The sequence below is a fragment of the Heterodontus francisci genome, chromosome 7, assembly GCF_036365525.1.
Source record: "Heterodontus francisci isolate sHetFra1 chromosome 7, sHetFra1.hap1, whole genome shotgun sequence".
Classification (NCBI taxonomy): Eukaryota; Metazoa; Chordata; class Chondrichthyes; order Heterodontiformes; family Heterodontidae; genus Heterodontus; species Heterodontus francisci.
In genome coordinates, this window is record NC_090377.1 from 65,451,480 (window position 1) to 65,474,759 (window position 23,280).

At 43.3% G+C, this 23,280-nt stretch overlaps 1 protein-coding gene across 6 annotated transcripts in view; it reads right to left on the bottom strand.

Moving 5' to 3' along the window:
- galnt13 (polypeptide N-acetylgalactosaminyltransferase 13) overlaps nucleotides 1-23,280 on the bottom strand; it is a 542,151-nt gene that overhangs the window by 148,896 nt on the left and 369,975 nt on the right. For all 6 annotated transcript variants that reach the window (XM_068035308.1, XM_068035305.1, XM_068035304.1 and 3 more), the window contains one exon: nucleotides 18,684-18,854. In XM_068035308.1, the coding sequence (XP_067891409.1) occupies nucleotides 18,684-18,854 (171 nt within the window). The remainder of the gene's footprint in view (nucleotides 1-18,683; nucleotides 18,855-23,280) is intronic.

Consider the following 23,280-nt stretch of genomic DNA (forward strand, 5'->3'; position numbering starts at 1 on the left):
ATATCTGACATCACAGGTGTAGCCCTGAATCTTTATGAGTAACCTTTGGAGTTGAGGGGGTGCACTCGTGCACAACGGCATCTCCAGCAGCTTATGATCTGTCTCAACTGTGAACTCTTTCCCAAATAGGTATGTGTGGAAACTGGTGATCCAAAAGACACGTTTCTCATTTGATATTGAAGTAGTTTGCTTCTGCTGGTGACAGACTTTTTCACCCAAATGTGACAGGCTTGCTGTCTTGAAGAAGACATGCACTGAGATCTTTCAGTGATGTGTCCACTTCTAATGTTGTAGCCTTCCGAGGGTCATGGTATTGAAGACACGACTCAGCTAACAGTGCTTTGTTTCAACATACTGAATGCATGTTGGTGATTATCCTGCCATAGGAACGGCATGTGCTTCTTCAGCAATTCTCTTACTGGAGATGCCTTCTCCGAGAATCTCCATATGTATGCAGCAAGGAAGTAGAATAGACCTAGACACCTGTGGATGTCCTTGTCTTGCAGTGTCAGCATTGACTGGATGTCTTCAACCTTCCTAGAATCCGTGCAGATACCTGAACTTAAGTAAATGGCACCGAAGAAATTTATGTGATCAGCCTTAATGGAGCACTTTTTGCTGTTGAAAACCAAATCTTTGCATCTGGCGGTCTCCATTAATTTGTGTGGGTTTCTGTCATGCGCTCCTTCCATATGTCCTACAATGGAGATATCATTCGCAATACACACATAGCCCAGGACACTTTCTGTTATCCAGTCTATATGCTGTTGAAATATATCCTGGCTGACTGACAGCCCAAATGGTAAATGGAGGTAAGAGTATCTGCTAAAGGGAGTCCTGAATGTTGTTAGCTTTTGTGACCATCTTGGCCAATATCCGTTTTTTGCATCTAATATTTAAAAGTTTTTTGTTCCAGCCAACGTTGGGTTTAACTCTTGTAGGGTTAGTATCTTATGGGGACATCTCTTTAAGGCTTTGTTTTGTCTCCTTGGGTCTAAACATAGTCGAATTGAACTGTCCTTCTTGATTGCAGTAGTGTTGAAACTGCACTCGTCTGTATGATGTCGCATTCGTTGAATGATGCCTTGTTATTCCATTGTTAAAGCTTTTTCATCAAATTCTCTTCCCATACTGTTAGATTTCATAGGGAAGTCTTGTATCAATTCAACGGGTGTGCACCTGTTTTGACTTCTGGGTCTTCTCATTGGGTCAGCTCATGAATGGTGACCATGTTAAGTTTGTTGCACATTGGCAACCCTGCTATGCTGGTCCTGACACATTCACAATGTAGAATATCTGAGCAGACCATGGTGACTCTTTGTATTAGACATTCCAGGTCCAGGGAACATAGGATTTGATTGTTAAGCCATTGTATACTGTAAACTTCGCACTTGTGAGTTGGACCACAGACTTCCATGCCTCTTGGTACATATCCTTGGGAATGTGGAAAGTAAGAGTGTTGGCACTTGCATCTGTGTCAATCTTCACCATCAGTTGATGCCATCCAGCCTTATTGGAGCAGTCGATCTGGAATGTTGCAAAAGCTTCCGACTTGTCAATGGAATGGACCTGTTCTGCTAAGGCGATAGTGTGAAATAGCTGTCCACCTGTAGTGTCGTTACTTCAATCCACCTCATCCATTTTGGTCAGGTGTTCCCCCATTTCGTGGATGGTTCTCTGCTTTTGGAGATGCATGGAAGTGTCTCACCTCCCTTCACCTCTGGGTGGATTGAATGCAGCTCGCTCTGGCTTCTCCCACATTCTTACAACTGGACCTTCTGCAACATTTGGCCCAGTGTTCTCTAAGCCCACATGCCTTGCACATGTCTGCGTATGTTAGGCATCTACGTGGTTGATGGGAGAGCCTGCAGTTACTGCATACCTTGTTCTGCCTGGGTGCCTTTGATATTGTACCTGCAGGTTTTTTCGACCATAAGGCTGCAAACTCTGACTCCCTGTGATAATTGCCTCATATCTGTATCCGTCCTGCAGCATACTCTCCACGCCGTGTCCCTTTGGCTTTTCCAGGAGGTCTTTCTGGAACTCCATAATTCGTTCTGAGAGTTCAGTATCAGACAGGTCGCTTTCTCTCTGCATTGGTTAACAAAGTCAGCTAAGCTCTCATTGGCTTTCTGTCTATACTGCATGAGTTCCAGGCGGTGTACTCTGAAATTAACTTTAATCCTAAAATGACTTTCTAATGTTGCCAATAGCTTTGATGGATCCATCTGGTCAGCATCAGATAAACCAGAGGTATTGATTCTGCACAGACCTTCGTTTCCTATGGCAATCCTAATTTTTATCATCTGCTTCACTGCATCCACAGCTTTGTGGTCTAGGAAGCATAGTTCAATCCTTTGCTTAAACAGTTTGAACTTGCCTGGGACATCAGGTGCTTTCCAGTCCATCTCTGGGAATCTGGCTGCCATTGTCTAAGCCTTCTACTCTTTTCTCCCCCTGAGGAGCAAACCTTGCTTTAAAAGTTGCAGCAAGCTGCACTGTCTGCAGAGCTGAGCAGGAGCCATACCCTGAACTGTGTTGCTGCAGCATGGACTAGTCAGCTTGGAGGCGGGAGGGGCTCTGGCGTCTGGGTCGGCTAATAGCGTGCGAATGCAGCGACGGTGGGAAGGAATCCGCACCAAAACGTGACGCTGCACTGATCTCTGCGGCTGAAACTACTGATCATTTGTGTCTTGCTGGGTCGAAGCAAAACCGGGAGTGCGCCCAAATTACCTTCAATATGTACCCACACCATTGCTCCCCCGATGTGAGAGCTGTGATCCAGTTGCAGCGCTTCAGGTAGGGCTGCAGGCTTGAGTTTTCATTTTCAGCTTCTGATCAATACTGTCGACTCCCTAATGCTGACACCATAATGTATTATCTCTCTCTAGACTAATACAAATGAAGCTGAAGGGTGGGCATAATGGTTTGAACGCAGAGCTTTAATGGAGAATTGTTGTTGCTTCAGCTTACACGAACTGTGCAGGAGAACTGAATCATGTGGTATTGCATCACTTCCTGTGATGAAATACATATTAGCATAAACAAATATTTAAATGATTATATTTAACATACTGACAAATACACCATCAGACCAGTATTGTGCTTACTGCTAAATCATGAGATAGCCCTGCAACTATTGCCAGAAATTCAGGCTGGCTGGCTGTTCCTACTCACTGCCTCATACTTTGTGAGTCCTTTTAGCTGAGTTGCTTGGATGTGCATACCTCCCCCTGTCATATCCCTGGTGCTAACACATCAACCCGAGATATTCAGTGATCTGCTTGGGAACAGATCATTGGTTGCCATGAATGAGTGTGAAGCCTGACATCAAAGTTCTCTTAATCTAAACCCCTAGGGAAGAAATTTATGCAGTCCGCCATGGTGGATTTGGTGGCATGTGGGGTGATATAATCAGGTGGGAGGTGTTTTTTCCAATTCCCAATGGCAGGATATTTTAGAGAAATTAAGTCATCGGCAGGTTTGTGGCGTTCCAGGGTTCCCCCAGCTCGGTGGTGGAATGTAGCTTTACATTCATTTATATGCCATGAATACTCACTACCCGATGCATAATTAGATTTAATTCTACCTGCCAGATTAAATGCTTGGCGACTTATATTCCCATGCCACCTGATTCACAAATGTTTCAACATGGCGTGCAAGAGTCGGATTTGTGCAGTTGAGTCTCAGGATTGTGCTCTTCTCTCTTTCAGCCGCTAAAGTAACACCAGCATTGGAATGAATGTTTGCCTCCAGGCTTGGCACCAGCAAGGGTGAATCATCTCAGACGATGGTGGTGACGGCATGGGCGGGAGCTACATGGAGGAGCAGGGGAGGGTGGTCGGGGAGGACAGGGTGGGGTGTCGGGTGCATGGAGAAGCAGGTGGGGTCTCGGGTGCATGGAAGAGCCCGGGAGGGTAGTCTCGGGTGCATGGAGGAGAAGTTGGGGTCTCGGGTACATGGGGCAGCGGGGAGGGTAGTCGGGCAGGACAGGGTGGGGTCTCGGGTGCATGGAGAAACAGGGGAGGGAGGAGGGAGGAGTCCAGGGTGTGTAGTGGCTGATTTTGACAATGAGGCTAGCTGTGTACGGTTGCAGCGGGTGGTGGGTTGGTATTTTCCTGTCAGAAAACTGATGGTCATGAGAGGCCAAAAAGGAGGAAGAATCGCTGTCGTCGTCGGAGTACTGTGTGTCCACATCAGGGTACTGGCTGGCAGAAGGTACGGTCACAGTCACAGGAGGCAACTGAATATGATAGGGGGGAAGGTCGAGACTTAGGGGTGGGTATTCGAGGTCATCATAGGGAGGGGATTGGGAATCTGTAACTGTATCAAGGTAGATTCTTGGAGGTTCAAGGGTGAGAGTCGGCTGTTGGATGGTGATGGGAGCAGGGACGGGGGTGCAGGGATAGCATTTATAAATTGATGATGAGCCGGTCCACGGTAATGAGGGTGGTTCTATGGTAACGGGGGAAGGGTGAAGGTTAAATTGGGTGGGTCAAGGGTGATGGGTGCAGGCTGGAAGGTGACAGGAGGAGTTTGGAAGGTGAGTAAACTTGCCTGGTATTTCAGACACAACATTTTCTGGAAGAAGAATGCAAACCACGTCTCCAATCAAGGAATGCAAATCAATTGAGATGCGATAAATGATGTGGGTGGGATCTCCTGCTGCATGCAAACATAAGGCACATAACAGCTATCTGTTCATGACTTTCATGGTTCTGCTAAATGGCAGAATAAGGACAGTTTTACAACATTCTTCACATCTCAACAATTGAAAAACTGCGAAGACATGAGTTTCATACATACAGTTTGCCTTTTAACACGCAAACAATTGTAGAGGGAGAGACTGAGGAGGGATCTTGGCGATCAATGGATGATGCCTCAACAGGAGCAGCAGGCAGCACAAGAGGGTGAGGCTGCTCAGAATGAAGCCATCCAGGAAAGGCATTATTGAAGATGGGCACTGGTGTGTCCTCGCATCCTCAGGACAAGGACACATTACCTTCAGATGGCAAAGAGGCAATGCCAGTGAAGTACGAGGATGTGATGTGCAATGGTGACAGAAATGTGTACAATCTCTCATCATTCCCTGCAGCTGCTTGTTTTCGTTGGGAACTCCACGCCACTTACCTCAAGGTTACTATTGCACTCAATTTCTTTGCTTCCAAGGATCAGCGGGCGACATATGTGGCATCTCGCAGTCTGTGACCCACAAGTGAATCAAAGAGGTAATCAATGCCATTTCTCGACATGCCAATGATTTCATCTACTTACCTGTAGACTAAGATAGCTAAACAGCAAGGTCTGTGGCCTTAGCCATCATAGCTGGCTTCCCTGGAGTGCAAGGGGTGATCAACTGTACTCATGTGACCATTCGAGCTCCCTGGAACCAGCCTGCTGTGTTTGTCAATCGCAAAAGCCTCCACACTTTAAGCGTTCAACTGGTTTGTGACCACAGGAGAAGAAACATGTATGTTTGCGTACATTTCCCAGGGAGCTGTCCTGACTCCTACATTTTGAGAAACTCCTAGCTGCCAGCAGTTTATGAGGAACCAGCCGAGGTGAAAGGATGGATCCTGGGTGACAAGGATTAACTCCTTTGTACATGGTTGATGACACCAGTATGTCATTCCCAAAGCGCTGTTGAAGAGAGGTACAATGTTGCTCACGCATCCACCAGAGCCATCACTGAGCACACCATTGGCATGCTGAAAATGCGATTCTGTTGCCTTGACAGGTCTGGAGGGGCTGTTCAGTACGTGTCACAAATAATTGCACAACCTTGCAATTAGACGCGGCAACATTTTGCAGGTGGAGGAACAGGAGGAACACCAGTCCTCCTCAGATGAGGATGACTATGAAGAGGGTGAGGAAGAGGACAACAATGGCTACGATACTGTCATTGATATGAGGGCCATGGGGAGACATGCAAGGGACATCAGGGATAACCTAATTTATGCACGTTTCAGCCAATAATAATCATCACAAACAACGCATCATCAAGGAACGTTGGGAGGAGAAACATAACAATTCCCCACAGAAATTCCCTTTTGCATGAGGTCATATTAATCTCTGCAATCTTAACGAAGTGTTGCTGCACTTTCATGTGATTGACATTTGAAATCATCTATGGGCTATGATTAATGCAACTACATACAACTGCAATCAGCATTACGTTATGACTGTAGAAAACAAAAGTAAGGCATGACATATTTGGAAAAAGTTATTAATAGGAAAGCAGCCATCATTGAAGATTGAAGGCTAAAATTCCAATCAGATATGGACACTGGACATTTCCTGAGATGCTTTGCAAGCATCATTGTGTTCTTGCCATAGGCCTCCAAAAAAACTTCTTTGTATTCATCTGTAACCAAGCAAACATTACTGAGAGTGGATTAAATTTTGCAAGAAATAAAAATGATTTAATACATCGTTGCATTCATGAACATTTCTACATCACCCACGCTACCTTCGTGCTCAAAACTGTTTCAATTTCCCTTTTCTCCCACCGTGTCTAGGTGCTACCCTGACATTAGCATCTGAGATGGAGGCAGTCTGCTCAGTGTGCTGTGGATGACTGTGACGGGTGTTCTCTGGATTAACGGGGCCTTGATGGCTCCATCCTACTGGGGGTGTGGAGCCATGGTGCTTGAGTATCCCCCGTGTGCTCGCCTGCTGGAGGTAAGGGGGTCAATGTCAGGGGGGAAGGACGAGATGCTGCTTTCCCAGGGGTTGTCCTGAGAGGAAGGCCCCGGGGCAGTTGGCACGTGCGCCAACTGTATCTATCTCCCCTCTATCTATCTCCCCGAGAGGAAGGAGCACCTGGAGGGAGGTCCAGGTTCCTCGTCCCCTCTCGCTAAGACTTTGCTCCATGGAGCCCATGGCAACTGCGATGGAGTGCAGGTCAGATCGCATATGGCTCGAGTGGTCAACCAGACTCACCACGGAGCTCGCCAGACTATCTACTGAGGAAGCCATAAGCTCAAATGCCAGGGACATGGCAGACGTCACATCCTGCATGGAGTCCTCCATGGCACGCACAAAGCCATGCATGGCCTCAGCCATCTCTGACATATTTTCCACATGGCTTTGCTGCACATCCAGCAGGCTTCTCGAGACAACAAACAGAGGATCATCATGAGCGTGGGGTTGAGCAGGAGCCTGGATCCCAGCAGTCCTCTGATTGCCAGGGGGACCCGGCTAGTGCATGCTCTTTCAGCTGCCGGGATGTGTCTGTGTCATGCACACCAGCTTGTGATCCAGATTCTAATCTTAAGCCCCACTGCAGACCATGTGGATGTATCTGCACTGGTGGAGGTGGAAGAAGAGGCAGGTGACAGTACACCCTCTAGGGCATTGGCTTCTTCCTTCTCCCCAGAGGAGGGTTCTTGGGCCACGCAGTGTTCTGCTACTCGAGTGCAGGTACCTACAGTGGAGACACAAACAGAGGCACTTTAAGCATCTGATTCTCATGAGTTCACACAATATCCTTCAGTTTCCACATATGGCTGCAGAGATGACACTTCATCCTTACGCCTTGTGGCTCCTGCCTCGCCATCTCTGCTTGCCCTGCCTCCCTCATCTCTCACAAACTCAGAGGCCTCCTCCTCAGCCCTGATCAGCAGCCTTATGTCAGGGACCCCTCCTCCCATTCTAGCTGGTTGTAGCTTCGTTCATCCTGCAACAGACAGTGTAGATTAAATGATATGGTAAATGATGCATCACAACCATGTATCAACATCATTCATTCTGCACTGGCTTTCGCACGACACATCCAATCACATAAACAATGCCAATCTTCATCTTGGTAAAACATCATTTAGTGAATGGCACCAAGGCTGCTCCACTGCATTCTTTGCATCCCGTCTGTCTTAAAGACACAGAGCCATGGAAGAAAACAATGGAGTCGCTTCACCAGGACCACTTCCGTTGCTGATCTGAGCAAGTCATTGGTGCGCTTGCTGCACTGCACCCATGTTCTAAGGTTACCTTACAGTTTGAGCCCTCCTCTGCTACCTCCATTCTGTCCGCCTTGGTGAGGCAGGAGGGTTTTTGCACTCCATCTTCAGGGAGGAGGACCTCCCGCCTTTCCCTGACGGCCTGGAGGAGAACCTGTAGGGAGGCATCACTGAACCGTGGGGCGGGACGCTGCCTGTTGGCTGCCATGTGATTCACTTTGGCTGTAGGGAAAATAAATGATGTGAAGTTGTTGGTAAGTTTCACAAAATAAGGGAAGCAAAAACATTTTGATTTAAGTGAAAGCTTCAATTTAAGTTAGTCTGAAGATACTTACACGAAAGGTAGGCTACTGATTCTTGAGGCTGCAAGCACAAGAATGTTTTATATCTGTGACGATCATGGTGCTTGGGGCAGTGATGGCAGGTTCCACCAATGAAAGGCCACCCCCGCCGCATGATCCCACGTGTTCCTTGTGCCCATTACCGCATGGCTAATTTAAATACAAATCACTTGGGAAACGGGATTTGCGGCGGGAGCGTAAGTTACGTCAACTTCTGGTCATGCCATCGGGAACGCTACGGCACTCATGAGATTCCACCCCTAGTCTGCTCAACCCAGAATTGAAGACCTCCTGTAAATTAGAGCCACAGGTCTCAATAACCTGAATCACATATTCATTGGAGAAAAACATTTTCACTTTGAACTTCTATCTTTAGGAGATCTTCTGCAGATATTGATGAAGAGTCCATTCACTCCAATGTACACTGGATGTTTCTGAATCACTTCTACTTTGTTGCAATCATGGCAGAAATTATACTGGATTAGGACTTTTACCATGCCTTAATATATCATACAGCATGCTCTGAACATGTCAAAAGTCTGCATGATGCTTTTCAGCTCATAAACTCAAAAGTCAGCTCATGTAAGAATCCATAGTCCCTGCAGCACGCAAACACTTGGGCCTCGATATCTATTCAGCTGTTGTTTTCTCCTCTGTTGATCCCATTACTAGCTCCTCTTCATGTGCTGGTTGCTTGACCAGGTGCTCCTTCCTAACACAGACAATGTGAATTCCCCAAAACGGATATATCTGAGCTGGTGCCTGTGTGGTCAGTTGTGTTTAAGGGATGATCCAGAGATGGACCAGATGCTAAATCCACTCTGATGCTAGGAATATCACCTTAGGAGATGCCTATAAAAAGAGAAACAGAACATCTGTTACCATAGTTAGTGCATGTATTAAATTGCTGTGCACAGTGCATATTGCAAATCTGAGTGCTGTACTGTTGTTGTGCAGTTTGTGCTTGGGTCATAATAAGTGAGTTTGTAGGAAAAGCCTGAATATTAATTACAAGAGGACACAAGCTTTGTTCAACAGGCAAAAAAACTGGCAAGCTGCCCCGGTTCAATTGCCTCTTCTTGCAGAGCTTCCTCCTCATTATGGTTTTTTCTCTCCCTTTGTTTGTTGCCAGCCTTTTTCTTTAAAGCCAGAGAAAACAGAAACCTACCAGCAATTTGAAAAACAAGTGCCGCCCTAGAGTTCAACCCAACACTCATCTTGAGCAAATAAATGACATGACAACATGCATTAGTTTTAGGTATCAAATTCATTTGGTGCCATACAAAAATTATTGATTACATTTGATGCATTTTTAAGTGTCAGCCTTAAAGTTAAATTTGCAACATTAGGGCAATGGCAGTAAGGGTGTAAGAGATCTGACTGGTTTGTGTCAATGTTCATTAGTTGAAGCAACACCATGGGCTAACTTTTGCCAGCCCCATGGAGATGGAGTTGTAGACGGGGAGGCTGAAAAATTGGGTGGAGCCGTGTCGAGACAGCTCCCCAAAAGCATTCCCAGCCATCCAGCCTGACATTGCTGTGGGCCCTCTGATTGGGCCTACAGCTCCAGGAACCTGCCTGCTGTACTTAACAGGATGGTGAGCGCAGAGGCAGCCAATTAGGAGGTTGCCTCCTGGAAGAATGCACTGGCAAGTGCGCTGATGATATGGACGGGCTCGGGACCTCCATGTGGGTCTGATAACTGGGTCCTGATGCCTGCCAGAAAATCCAGCCCCATGTTTGGAGCACGGTGCTTATGGCAATGCATATTTTGTATATTAACTTATAATTAGTAATCTGAGTCTAGCACCCTTCTTCTGGTCAAACTTTCTTTTCTCATTTGCTCCACGATCTACACTTTATGCAGAATATGGCTATTTTCCTCTGCTGCACCTCTTCCAGAAGAACATCCAAATTTTCTTCTTCAAATCCATTTGTGGACATAAACTCTTACCTACCTTTCATTGCTGATGTGGGTGATTGCAGCAGGCAAGAAACACTTGCTTGAATTGAGAACAGAAGCCTTAAGGAGCGGCTTCTCTCCTATGTTCTATCTCTGCTAATCAATAGCAACCCGTGTGTTCATAAAAAGCATGCAGCATGCATATATTTTAATCATATTCATCAGCTGACCTTGATGAGTCCAGTTTTTGGTATGGCTGAAGAAACTCTGCACAATGGAGCCAGAGAGCCTGACATTTCTAACTACTGCTCTCCTGTCCCCAAGCTGAGGACACCATCCTGCACTGCCTAAGGTCCCCCCAGAGATCCAATACAGCTGAAGAAAAAGTAGTTACTTCCTATTTGTTGGCTTCCAGTGGAGTCATTCTGTGTAAGGCAAGGCAATCAATCCCTCCTGGAATTGATTATGTTATTATAGTAAAGTTCTAGGGCCTTCAAATGGTCTCAAAGAGACTTACACCAGCTTTCAGCCGGTGTGAGGTTTGCTAAGGACTTTAAATGGCATGAAGAGTGGAATTTCGCAAGGCAGGTCAAGAAGTCCTCCAATACATCCTCTTTAACATAGAAAGGTGAATGGAATTTAAAATGGAAGAATCTGAGCATAATTGAGTTCTACTGCACATTGTGACATCCCCCAGGCACAAACTGACTGGTATGCCCTCTCCATCCCATGAATTTACATTTTAAGGCCAGAAGTTTGCATTTTCTTAAACTTTTAATCAATTGACCCAGTGTTTACTTATTAATTAGACTTTCAAACCTTAAAGGGACAACAATCTGTACTCTTAATTGGGAAATAATGCATTAGTCTGGATTCTGCACTGTAGCTTTGGACCACTCAAATGGAAGTGTTTAAGGGCAGCTCATTCGCAATAGTTATGGGAGCAGTTTCAGGAGGAAGGAGCAAACTAGTGGTGGGACTGGATAATTTGTGACATTTTAAGAGTTGGGGACAATTAAAAGGAGTTATCACAATAAAATGGCAAAAATTGTAAAAGCCTGTGGAGATATGTATGTAAAATGCCTTGTCACACCTTAAAACATCACACTTGTCAAGAGTACATCACATTTGAGTTTCTAGATAAATACCATGGACACGAAATTGAATTGTATTGTGCCGCTACAAAGGCCTACCTTGCTTCCCCATGGGCAGGCAGTGCAGTGGGCCGCTACTTGCATGGCCCCGCATGGCATTCTCAAATGATGTGGATTCACACAGCTGCATCCCCTGCATGCACACGCACACATTGAGTTGGCGCTCTCCTGACATCACACAGCCCAACTGGCTGCCAATTTCAGGGCACAACTGACAAAAGCATTAATTGCTTTTGTGAGAATTATGTTTCAAACACTTAATTCTGTGGGAGTGGAGGGGGGGGGGGTTGGAATCTTCTAATTCTAATTAAATTTGGTACCAATTTTCTATTTGTGCTTCCTAGTTTTGTGATCGCAGTTATGGGTTAAGCAACTTGCTAAATTGCTAATGTTTGCCAATATTTTAAAGAATTAGGTTATATGCCCTTTAAATCTTTTTTCTCCAATGAACAAATTTAATTCGGTCAGCATCTCCTCATAATTTTGACAAGTCCCCAAAACATACTTGGAATAGTTTTCTGAGCTCCTTCCAGTATCAATCTTAATATAAATTTTTTTTTGAAGTCAGAGTTCTCAGAATTTAACATCACATTCCAAATGTGGACTTACCAGTAAGTTTAAATAAGCCATTTTGACTTAAATATTCTTGAAATAGTCCATTGTTTGAACGGTCTTATAGAAATCACAGAATGACAGAAAGTTTATCACACAGAAAGAGGCCACTTGATCCATCGTGTCTGTGCCAGCTGAAAGAAAAACAGCCACCCAGGCTAATCCCACTTTCCAGCAGGTAACGGCACTTTAGGTGCACATCCAGGCACCTTTTAAATGAGATGAGCTTTTCTGCCTCTGCTAGTTCTGTTGGGAAGAGTTTAAACTAGCTTGTCAGGGGGATGGGACCCTGAGGCGTAGCTTAAATTGGAAGGAAGTAAAGCTGGTAACAGGGGCTAGAAAAGTACCAAGTGACATTAGAAGGCAGGCAAAACAAAGGCGAGCATCAACTAGGCTTAGAATGCAGAACAATGTCAAGAAGACAAGGTTAAGGGCACTCTGCCCCTCCCCCTTTTTTAGTTTTACTTTGTATTTTTTATTTTTATTTCATTTTATTTTAGTTTGTTTCATCATTACACTTTTTTCATGCTTTTGCTTTTGGCTAGGGCTTTCATTATTCTGTCATTTAACACCCTCTCTGCACTAACGCTTTGTCTTTAGCCACACCATTAACACACTCTTTGTCTTTGCCTTTTCCCCATGACCTCCTTGTCAGTTATTCTCTGTGACCCTCTGTCCTATCAACACCTTACCATTTGTTCTCTTTTGCCCCACCCCCATTTTATTTGCATAAAACCTATTACATTTCTAACCTTTGCCAGTTCTGATGAAAGATCACTGACCTGAAACGTTAAATTTGCTTCTTTCTCCACAGATGCTGCCAGACCTGCTGAGTATTTCCAGCATTTTTGGTTTTATTTTATATTAGTTAAGGGCATTCTACCTGAATGCAAGCAGCATTCACAACAAGGTAGATGATTTAAAGGCCCAAATAGAGGTAAATAGGTATGATCTAATTGCTATAACTGAAACGTGGCTACAGGGTGACCAAGACTGGGAACTGAATATTCAAGGATATTCGATATTTAAGAAGGACAGGCAAAAGGAAAAGGAGGTGGTGTTGCGCTGATAATAAGGGATGGGATCAGTATTTTAGTAAGGGAGGAGTTCAGATTGGAAGAACAAAATGTGAAATCTCTTTGGGTGGAGCTAAGAAACAGCAAGGGGCAGCAAACATTGGTAAGAATGATTTATAGGCCACCAACAGTAGTAGTAGTGTGGGGCATGGTATTAATCAAGAGATTAGAGAAGCATGTAGCATAGGTAATACAGTAATCATGGGTGACCTCAATCTGCACATAGACTGGGTAAACCTAGTGAGCACTGATGCTGTGGAGGATGAGTTTCTGGAGTGTGTTAGGGATGGTTTTCGAGACCAGTATGTTGAGGAACCGACTACAGAACAAGCTATTTTAGCTCTAGTATATGTAATGAGAAAGGGCTAATTAATAATAATATAAAAGCAATCTTATTGTAAAAGTACTTTTAGGGCTAAGTGACCATAATATGATAGAATTTTACATTATGTTTGAAAATGAGGTAGTTCAGGGTGTTAAATTTGAACAAAGGAAATTAAGAAGGTATGAGGGGCAAGTTGGCTGAGGTGGATTGGGAAAATAATTTAAAAGGATGACAGTACATAGGCACTGGATAGTCTTTAAAGAAATATTACTTAGTTTACAGTAATTATATATTCCTTCAGGCATAAAAACTCCAAAAGTAAAGGCAGTCAACTGTGGGTAACAAAGGAAGTTAAGGATTGTATAAGATTAATACAAAAGGCCTATAAAGTTGCCACATATAGCAGTAAACCTGAGGATTGGAAGGATTTTAGAATACAGCAAAGGAGGGCGAAGAAACTGATAAAGAAAGGGAGAATAGAATATGAATGTAAGCTGGCAAAAAACATAAAAAACAGACTATAAAAACTTCTATAGGTACATAAAAAGGAAACATTTGGCTAAGACAAATGTGGGTCCATTACAAGCAGAGTCAGGAGAATTTATAATAGGGAATAGAGAAATGGCAGAGAAGCTAAATGATTGCTTTGTGTCTGTCTTCATTGAGGAAGAGACAAGAAATCTCCCAGACTTAGAGATCTAAGGGAATAGGGAGAAAGAAAAATTGGAAGAAATTAGTATTAGTAAGAAGGTTGTACTGGAGAAATTAATGGGGCTGAAGGTTGATAAGTCCACCGGACCTGATATTCTACATCCCAGAGTGTTGAAAGAGGTAGCTATGGAGATAGTGGATGCATTGGTGATCATCTTCCAAAATTCTATAGATTCTGGAACTATTCCTGCAAATTGGAAGGTGGCAAATGTAACCCCACTATTTAAAAAGGGGGGGGAGACAGAAAACAGGGAATCACAGACTTGTTAGACTAACAGAAGTCATTGGGAAAATGCTAGAATCTATTCTTAAGGATGTGATAAATGGACACTTGGATAATAATAATCTGATTGGGCACAGTCAACATTGATTTATGAATGGGAAATCATGTTTGACGACCCTGTTGGAGTTTTTTGAGGATGTTACTAACAGAATTGATAAAGGGGAGTCAGTGGACATGGTATACTTGGATTTTCAGAAGGGTTTTGAAAAAGTCCCCCACAGGAGGTTGGTTAGCAAAATTAAAGCACATGGGAGAGGAGGTAATATACTGGCATGGATTAAGGATTGGTTAACAGGCAGAAAGCAGAGAGTAGGAATAAACAGTCATTCTTGCTTGGCAGGCTGTGATGAGTGGGGTATTGCAGGGATCAGTGCTTGGCCCCAGCTGTTCATAATATATATCAATGATTTTGATGTGGGGACCTAATGTAATATTGCCTAGTTCATGGATGACACAAAATTAGGTGGGAATGTGTGTTGTGAGGAAGATGCAAAGCGGCTTTAAGGGGATTTGGACAGACTTGTTGAGTGGGCAAGAACGTGGTAGGTGGAATATAATGTGGAAAAATGTGAGGTTATCCATTTTGGTAGGAGGAACAGATGTGTAGAGCGTTTCTTAAATGGCAAGAGATTAGAAAGTGTACATGGACAAAGGGACCTGGGAGTTCTTGTCAATAAGTAATTGAAAGCTATCATCCAGGTATAACAAGCAATTAAGAAGGCAAATGGTACATTGGTCTTCATTGCAAGAGGATTTGAGTACAGGAGTAGTGAAGTCTTGCTTCAATTGTATAGAACCTTGGTTAGACTGCACCAGGAGTAATGTGTGCAGTTTTGGTCCCCTTACCAGAGGAAGGATATTATTGCCACAGAGGGAGTGCAACGAAGGTTCACGAGACTTGTTCCCGGGATGGCAGGACTGTCCTATGAAGAGAGATTGGGGAAACTGGGCCTGTATTCTTTGGAGTTATGAAGAATGAGAGATTATCTCATTGAAACCTACAAAATACTTAAAGGGATAGACAGGGTAGATGTAGCTAAGATGTTTCCCCTGGTTGGGGAGTCTAGAACAAGGGGACACAATTTCAAAATAAGGGGGAAGCCACTTAGGACAGAGGGGAAATTTCTTTACTCAGAGGGTTGTGAATCTTTGGAATTCTCTACCCCAGAGGGCTGTGGAAGCTCAGTCATTGAGTATACAGAGACTGACAGATTTCTAAATACCAATGACATATAGAGATATGAGGATAGTGTGGGAGAAAGGCATTGAAGTGGATGATCAGCCATGATCATATTGAATGGCGGGGCAGGCTTGACGGGCTGAATGGCCTACTCCTGCTCCTATGTTCCTATACCCTTTCAGGCAGTGAGTTCCAGACCCCCACCACCATCTAGGTGAAAATATTTTTCCTCATCTCCCCTCCAATTCTTCTACCAACCACTTTAAATCTATGTCCCCTAGCTACTGACCTCTCTGCTAAGGTAAATAGGACCTTTCCATCCAGGCCCCTCATAATTTTGTACATCTCAATCAAATCTCCCCTCAACTTCCTCTGTTCCAAGGAGAACAATTCCAGCCTATTCAATCTTTCCTCATAGCTGCAATTTTCTAATCCTGGCAATATCCTCAAATCTCCTCTGTACCCTCTCGAGTGCAATTACATCCTTTCTGTAATGAGGTGACCAGAACTGCACACAGTACTCAAGTTGTGGCATAACCAGTGAATTATGCAGTTCCAGCATAAACTCCTGACGCTTATATTCTATGCCTCAGCTAATAAAGGAAAGGATTCCATATGCCTTCTTAACCATCTTATCCACCTGTCCTGCTACCTTCAGGGATCTGTGGACATACACTCCAAGGTCCCTCACTTCCTCTATGCCTCTCAGTATCTTCCCATTAATTGTGTATTCCTTCGCCTTGTTTGACCTCCCCAAATGCATCACCTCACACTTGTCTGGGTTAAATTCCTTTTGACACTTTCCTGCCCACCTGACCAGTCCATTGATATCTTCCGCCTGAAGCAGCCCATGTCCAGATGCAGCAAGACCTGGACAACATTCAGGCAAGTAACATTCGTGCCACACAAGTGCCAGGCAATGGCCATCTCAAACAAGAGAGAATCTAACCAGCTCCCCTTGATGTTCAATGGCATTACCATCGCTGAGTCCCCCTCTATCAATATCCTGGGGCTCACCATTGACCAGAGACTGAACTGGACCAACCACATAAATACTGTGGCTGCAAGAGCAGGTCAGAGGCTAGGAATACTGCGGCGAGTAACTCATCTCCTGACTCCCCACTGCCTGCCCACCATCTACAAGGCACAAGTCAGGAGTGTGATTGAATACTCTCCAGACTGCCTGGATGGATGCAGCTCCAACAAAACTCAAGAAGCTCAACACCATCCAGGACAAAGGAGTCTGCTTGTTTGGCACCCCATTCACCACCTTCAATATTTACTCCTTTCACCACCGACGCACAGTGGTAGCAGTGTGTACCATCTGCAAGAAGCACTGCAGCATCTCACCAGGCCTCCCTCGACAGCACCATCCAAACCCTTGACCTCTACCACCTAGAAGGACAAGGGCAGCATTTGCATGGGAATACCCCCACCTGCAGGTTCCCCTTCACCATCCTGACTTGGAACAATATCATCGTTCCTTCACTGTCATTGGATCGGAATACTAAAACTCCCTTCCTAACAGCACTGTGGATGTTCCTGTACGCCAAGGACTGCAGTGGTTCAAGAAGGCAGCTCACCACCGCCTTTTCAAGGGCAATTAAGGATGGGCAATAAATGTTGGTCTAGCCAGTGACGCCCACATCCCATGAACGAATAAAAACGGTCTACAGCTAACCTCCTTGCTATCGACCACGCAGCCTACTTTTGTGTCATCTGCAAACTTATGGATCGTTTCCCCCTACCTTTATGTCCAAATCATTAATATATACCAAAAAAAGCAGAGGACCCAGTACTGAGCCCTACCGGAACCCCACTGGAAACAGCCTTCCAGTCGCAAAAATACCTGTCAACAATTACCCTTTGTTTCCTGCCACTTAGCCAATTTTGTATCCAGCTTGCTACATTGCCTTGGATTACATGGGCTTTTATCTTTTTTAACCAGTCTGCCATGTCGAACCTTGTCAAATGCCTTGCTAAAATCCATGTAGATCATCAACTACACTACCCTCATCAATCCTCCTTGTTACTTGCTCAAAAAACTCAATCAAGTTTTTCAGACATGACCTTCCGTTAACAAATCCATGTTGACTATCCTTGATTCATCTGTGCCTTCTAAGTGACAGTTTATCCTGTCTCTCAGAATTTTTTTCCAATAATTTGCCCACTCCTGAGCTTAGACTGATTGGCCTGTAATTATTCGGTCTATCCCTAACTCCCTTTTGAAACAAAGGTACAACATTCACAATCATCTGGCACCACACCTGTATCCAGTGAGGTTTGAAAAATGATAGTCAGACCTTCTGCTATTTCCTCCCTGGCTTCTTTTAACAGCTTGGGTTACATTTCATCTGGCCCTGGTGATTTATCTACTTTCAAGGATGCTAATCCCCTTAATATTTCCTCTCTTCCCATGTTCATCACATCCAATACTTGACACCCCTCCTCCTTAACTACAATGTCTGCATCACCGACCACTTTTGTGAAGACCATACCCACATCTTCCGCCTCCACATATAGGCTACATTTTTGGTCTTTTATGGGCCCTACTCTTTCCTTAGTTATCCTCTTATTCTTAATGTATTGATAAAACATCTTTGGGTTCTCCTTGATTTTACTTGCCAATATTCTTTCATGCCATCTCTTTGCTTTCCTGATTTCCTTTTTGATTTCACCCCTCCACTTTCTATACTCCTCTCAGATTTCTATAGTGTTGAGTTCACAGTGTTTGACATAAGCTTTCCTTTTCTGCCTTATCATACTCTGTAAGCTTCTTGACATCCAGAGGCCTCTAGATTTGGCTGTCCCACCCTTTTTCTTTGTGGGAACATGTTTATTCTGATAAACATCTCACACTGACTTTAAATCTTCAATCAATGGGCGCTGTTATTTTTTCCTTGTTTTATACTGATAATTAGTCTAGAAGTAAAAATAGGTTTCAGTTCCTATGCACTGAGATTCCTCTCAAAACACACTTCAAAAATGACTATATTTTCCTGGTATACCCAGTGAAACTACTTTTCCTGGAAAGATTAAGATATCACCCCAGCACTTCTAACTTCAATTTCTTATCATAAATTTCGATTGTTAATTTTGAAATTGGAGTGAAGACTGCTTCATCCTCCTCCAGTACTCACCTAACAGATATTGTTCTGTCCCCTTTTCTGCGGTCCATCTCTCTCTGAGGGACAGGATACCAGCGGAAGTTTAATTTCCAGTTAAAGCCGCCATATGTCATATCCGAACCAGCCATGTATTCAAACGTATCATCACTAATTACGTCTATAATTGGGCACACCACAGCTTTCCTGCATAAGAAGAGAAACTACTATTAAAGGCAAAGATTTTGAAATGCTACAGTTTATATAAACCTTTTTACACTCGCAATGTGTCATCTGTAGCTCACTGGGTAGCAGTCTTCCATCTGAGTCATGAAGTTGTGGTTTAACTCCGACTCTGGGACCTTAGCCTATAATCCAGGCTGACGTTTAAATGCAGCACTGAGAGAGTGCTATTCCCACACAGGTGCTGTCTCTCAGATGAGATGTTAAACTTAGGTTGCACCTGCCCTGTCGAATGTATGTAAAAAATCCCATGGAACTATTTCAAAAGACAGCAGGGGAGTTCTCTCTGGTGCCTTGGCCAATATTTATCCTTCAACCAATATTTATCCCTTATTTGGTCATTACCACATTGTTGTTTGTGGGACCTTGCTGAGCACAAATTGTCTGCTGAGTTTCCTACATTACAACAGTGATGACATTTTGAAGTACTTCATTGACTGTAAAGCACTGAGGGATGACCTGAGGTCGTGAAAAGTAATATAAATACAAGTTCTTTCTTTCTAAAATGTAACAGAAGTACAACTACAAACCATCTGCAAAAGTTATTTTTTGGTAAATATATGCAGAACATTAACTATAGGAATGTAGGGGACACAATTACTAACTTGTTACATTTGTACTTTTATGTACAAAAATTCTACCGGTGCCAGAAAAAGCAAGTATTAATCCAAGTTAATGCACTCACTGGATTAATCTTTCACAGATTAAGCACAACAGATTAAAGGTTAATGAAAAACAAAACAGTGAATAACACTAGGTCAATAAATCATGAGGTTCTCATCACAAATGATTTATTTTTGAGCACCTTTCATGTTTCATCTTAGATATTTTATGTAAATATTATTTGTTGCAAACTGAACTGGATTGCTTTAGCTTCCCTACCAAAGCAAAATATGCATATAAGCATCATAGAACATTGAAGTGGTTGCTGATGGTCAATGGTACCAAGTTATTTTGAGTTTGCAATTTGCAGCTCTTATACAAAGATGAAAACACAGAAACGTGGTCCGGCTTTCTTAAGAATTCTTACATATGAACTAGGAGCAGCAGTAGGCCACTTGGCCCTTTGGGCCTGCTCCGCCATTCAATAAGTTTATGGCTGAACTCATTATTCCATATTTCCACCTACCCCCGGTACCCTCCCACCCCCTTGCTTATCAAAAATGTATCTACCTCTGCCTTAAAAATATTCAAAGACTCTGCTTCCAGCGTCTTTTGAGGAAGAGAATTCCAAAGACTCATGACCCTCTGAGAGAAAAAATGTCTCCTCATTTCTGTCTTAAATGGGTGACCACTTATTTTTAAACAGTGACCCCTAGTTCTAGATTCTCCCACAAGGGGAAAGATCCTTTCCACTTCCACCCTGACAAGACCCCTCAGGATCTTATATGTTTCAATCAAGTCGCCTCTTACTCTTCTAAATTCCAGCAGATACAAGCCTAGCCTTTCCAATCTTTCCTCATAAGACAGCCCGCCCATTCCAGGTAATAGTCTAGTAAACCTTCTCTGTACTGCCTCAAACGTATTTACATCCTTCCTTAAATAAGGAGACCAGTACTGTACACAGTACTCCACATGGGGTCTCACCAATGCCCTGTATAGCTGAAGCATAACCTCCTTACCTTCGTATTCAATTCCCCTCACGATAAACGATAACATTCTATTTGCTTTTCTGATTACATGCTGTACCTGCATACTAATCTTTTGCGATTCATGCACTAGGACACACAGATCCCTCTGCATCTCAGATCTCCACAATCTCTCACCATTTAGATAATATGCTTCTTTTTTATTCTTCCTGCCAAAGTGAACAATTTCCCACTTTCCCACATTATACTCCATTTGCCAGGTCTTTGCCCACTCACTTAACCTATCTACATCCCTTTGTAGCTTCCTTAGGTCCTCTTCACAAGTTACTTCCTACCTATCTTGGTGTCATCAGCCAACTTAGCAACCGTACCTGCAGTCCCTTCGTCTAAGTCATTTATATAAATTGTAAAAAGTTGAGGCCCCAGCACAGAGCCCTGTGGCACACCACTTATTACATCTTGCCAACCAGAAAATGACCCATTTATGCCTACTCTCTGTTTCCTGTTAGCTATCCAATCTTCTTTCCATGCCAATATGTTACCCCCTACACCATGAGATTTAATTTTCTGCAATAACCTTTGATGTGACACCTTATCAAATGCCTTCTGGAAATCTAAGTACAATACATCCCCCGTTTTCCCTTTATCCACAGCACATGTAACTTCCTCAAAGAACTCCAATAAATTACTTAAACATGATTTCCCTTTCACAAAACCATGTTGACTCTGCCTCATTACCTTGAATTTTTCTAAATGCTCTGCTATAATGTCCTTAATAATAGCTTCTAACATTTTCCCTAAGACAAATATTAAGCTAACTGGCCTGTAGCTTCCTGCTTTCTGTCTCTCTCCCTTTTTGAATAAAGGAGTTACATTTGCTATTTTCCAATCTAATGGAACCTTCCCCAAATCTAGGGAATTTTGGAAAATTAAAATGAATGCATCAACTATCTCACTAGCCACTTCTTTTAACACCATAGGATGAAGTGCATCAAGACCCGGAGACTTGTCAGCCTGCAGCTCCAGCAATTTGTTTAGTACCACTTCCCTGGTGATTGTAATTTTCTTGAGTTCCTCCCTCCTTTCCATTTCCTGACTTACAGCTAATACTGGGATGTTACTTGTATCCTCAATAGTGAAGACTAATACAAAATATCTGTTCAATTCATCTGCCATCTCCTGAATATCCATTATTAATTCCCCAGACTCACTTTTTATAGGACCAACGCTCAATTTGTTAACTCTTTTCTTTTTAAAATATCTATAGAAACTCTTACTATCAGTCTTTATATTTCTAGCTAGCTTTCTCTCATACTCTAATTTTACCTTCCTTATCAATCTTTTAGTCATTCTTTGCTGTTTTTTATCTTCTGTCCAATCTTCTGACCTGCCTCTCACCTTTGCGCAATTATAGGCTTTTTCTTTAAGTTTGACACTATCTTTAACTGTTTTAGTTAACCACGGATGGTGGGTCCCACCCTTGGAATTTTCCTTTCTCATTGAAATGTATTTATTCTATGTATTCTGAAATAACTCCTTAAATGGCTGCCACTGTATCTCTATTGACTTATCCGTTAACCTGATTTGCCAGTTCACTTTAGCTAGCTCTGCTTTCATGCCCTCATAAATGCCCTTATTTAAGTTTAAAATACTTAACTTGGACCCACTCTTCTCTCCCTCAAACTGAATGTAAAATTCAATCATATTATGATTGCTGCTACCTAGGGGCACCTTAACTATGAGTCACTAATTAATCCTATCTCGTTGCACAATACCAGGTCTAGTATAGCCTGCTCTCTGGTTGGCTCCAGAATGTATTGTTCCAAGAAATTATCCTGAAAACATTTTATGTACTCTTCATCTAAGCTACCTCTGCCCATCTGATTTTCCCAGTCTATATGTAGTTAAATTCCCCCTAATTATCGCTGGACCTTTCTGACAAGCTGCCATTATTTCTTCCTTTATACCCTATCCTACAATGTGGTTCATGTTAGGGGGCCTGTACACCACTCCCACATGTGACTTCTTGCCTTTATGATTTCTCATCTCTACCGAAACTGCTTCTACACCCTGGTCTCCTGAACTTAGGTCATCCCTCTTTATTGCGCTAATACCTTCATTAATTGATACAGCTACCCCTCCACCTTTTCCTAGCTTCCTGTCCTTCCTAAATGCCATGTACCCTTCAATATTCAGGTCCCAATCTATGTCGTCCTGCAGCCATGTCTCTGTAATGGCTATCAGATCATATTTATTTCTATTTGTGCTCTCATTTCATCTGTTTTGTTTTGAATGCTCTGTGCATTCAGATACAGAGCCCTTAGTTTTGTTCTTTTATTATTTTTGTAACCTCTAGCCTTATCTGTTGATTTACTCTGAGATATGTACGCTCTGTCCCTTCCTGTCACAGTCTGTTTATCATTTCTCATATTAATACCTTTCTCCCTTGCCTTGTCTCTACTCCTTGGTTTACCATATCTTCCCAAATTTGATCTCTTGCCTCCAGTATTCAGTTTAAAGTTCTCTCTAGTTCCTTAGTTATGTGGCTCGCTAGAACACTGGCCCCAGCACGGTTCAAGTGTAGACTGTCCCAACGGTACAGCCACCACTTTCCCCAGTATTGGTGCCAGTGCCCCATGAACCAGAACCCACTTCTACCACACTAGTCTTTGAGCCATGCATTAATTTCTCTAATCTTATTTGCCCTATGCCAATTTGCGTGTGGCTCAGGTAATTCTTAACTTTCTTTTCTCAGCACTGAAGGTTTGCTGCAATTGATCTACAACCCTGCACTGATTCAA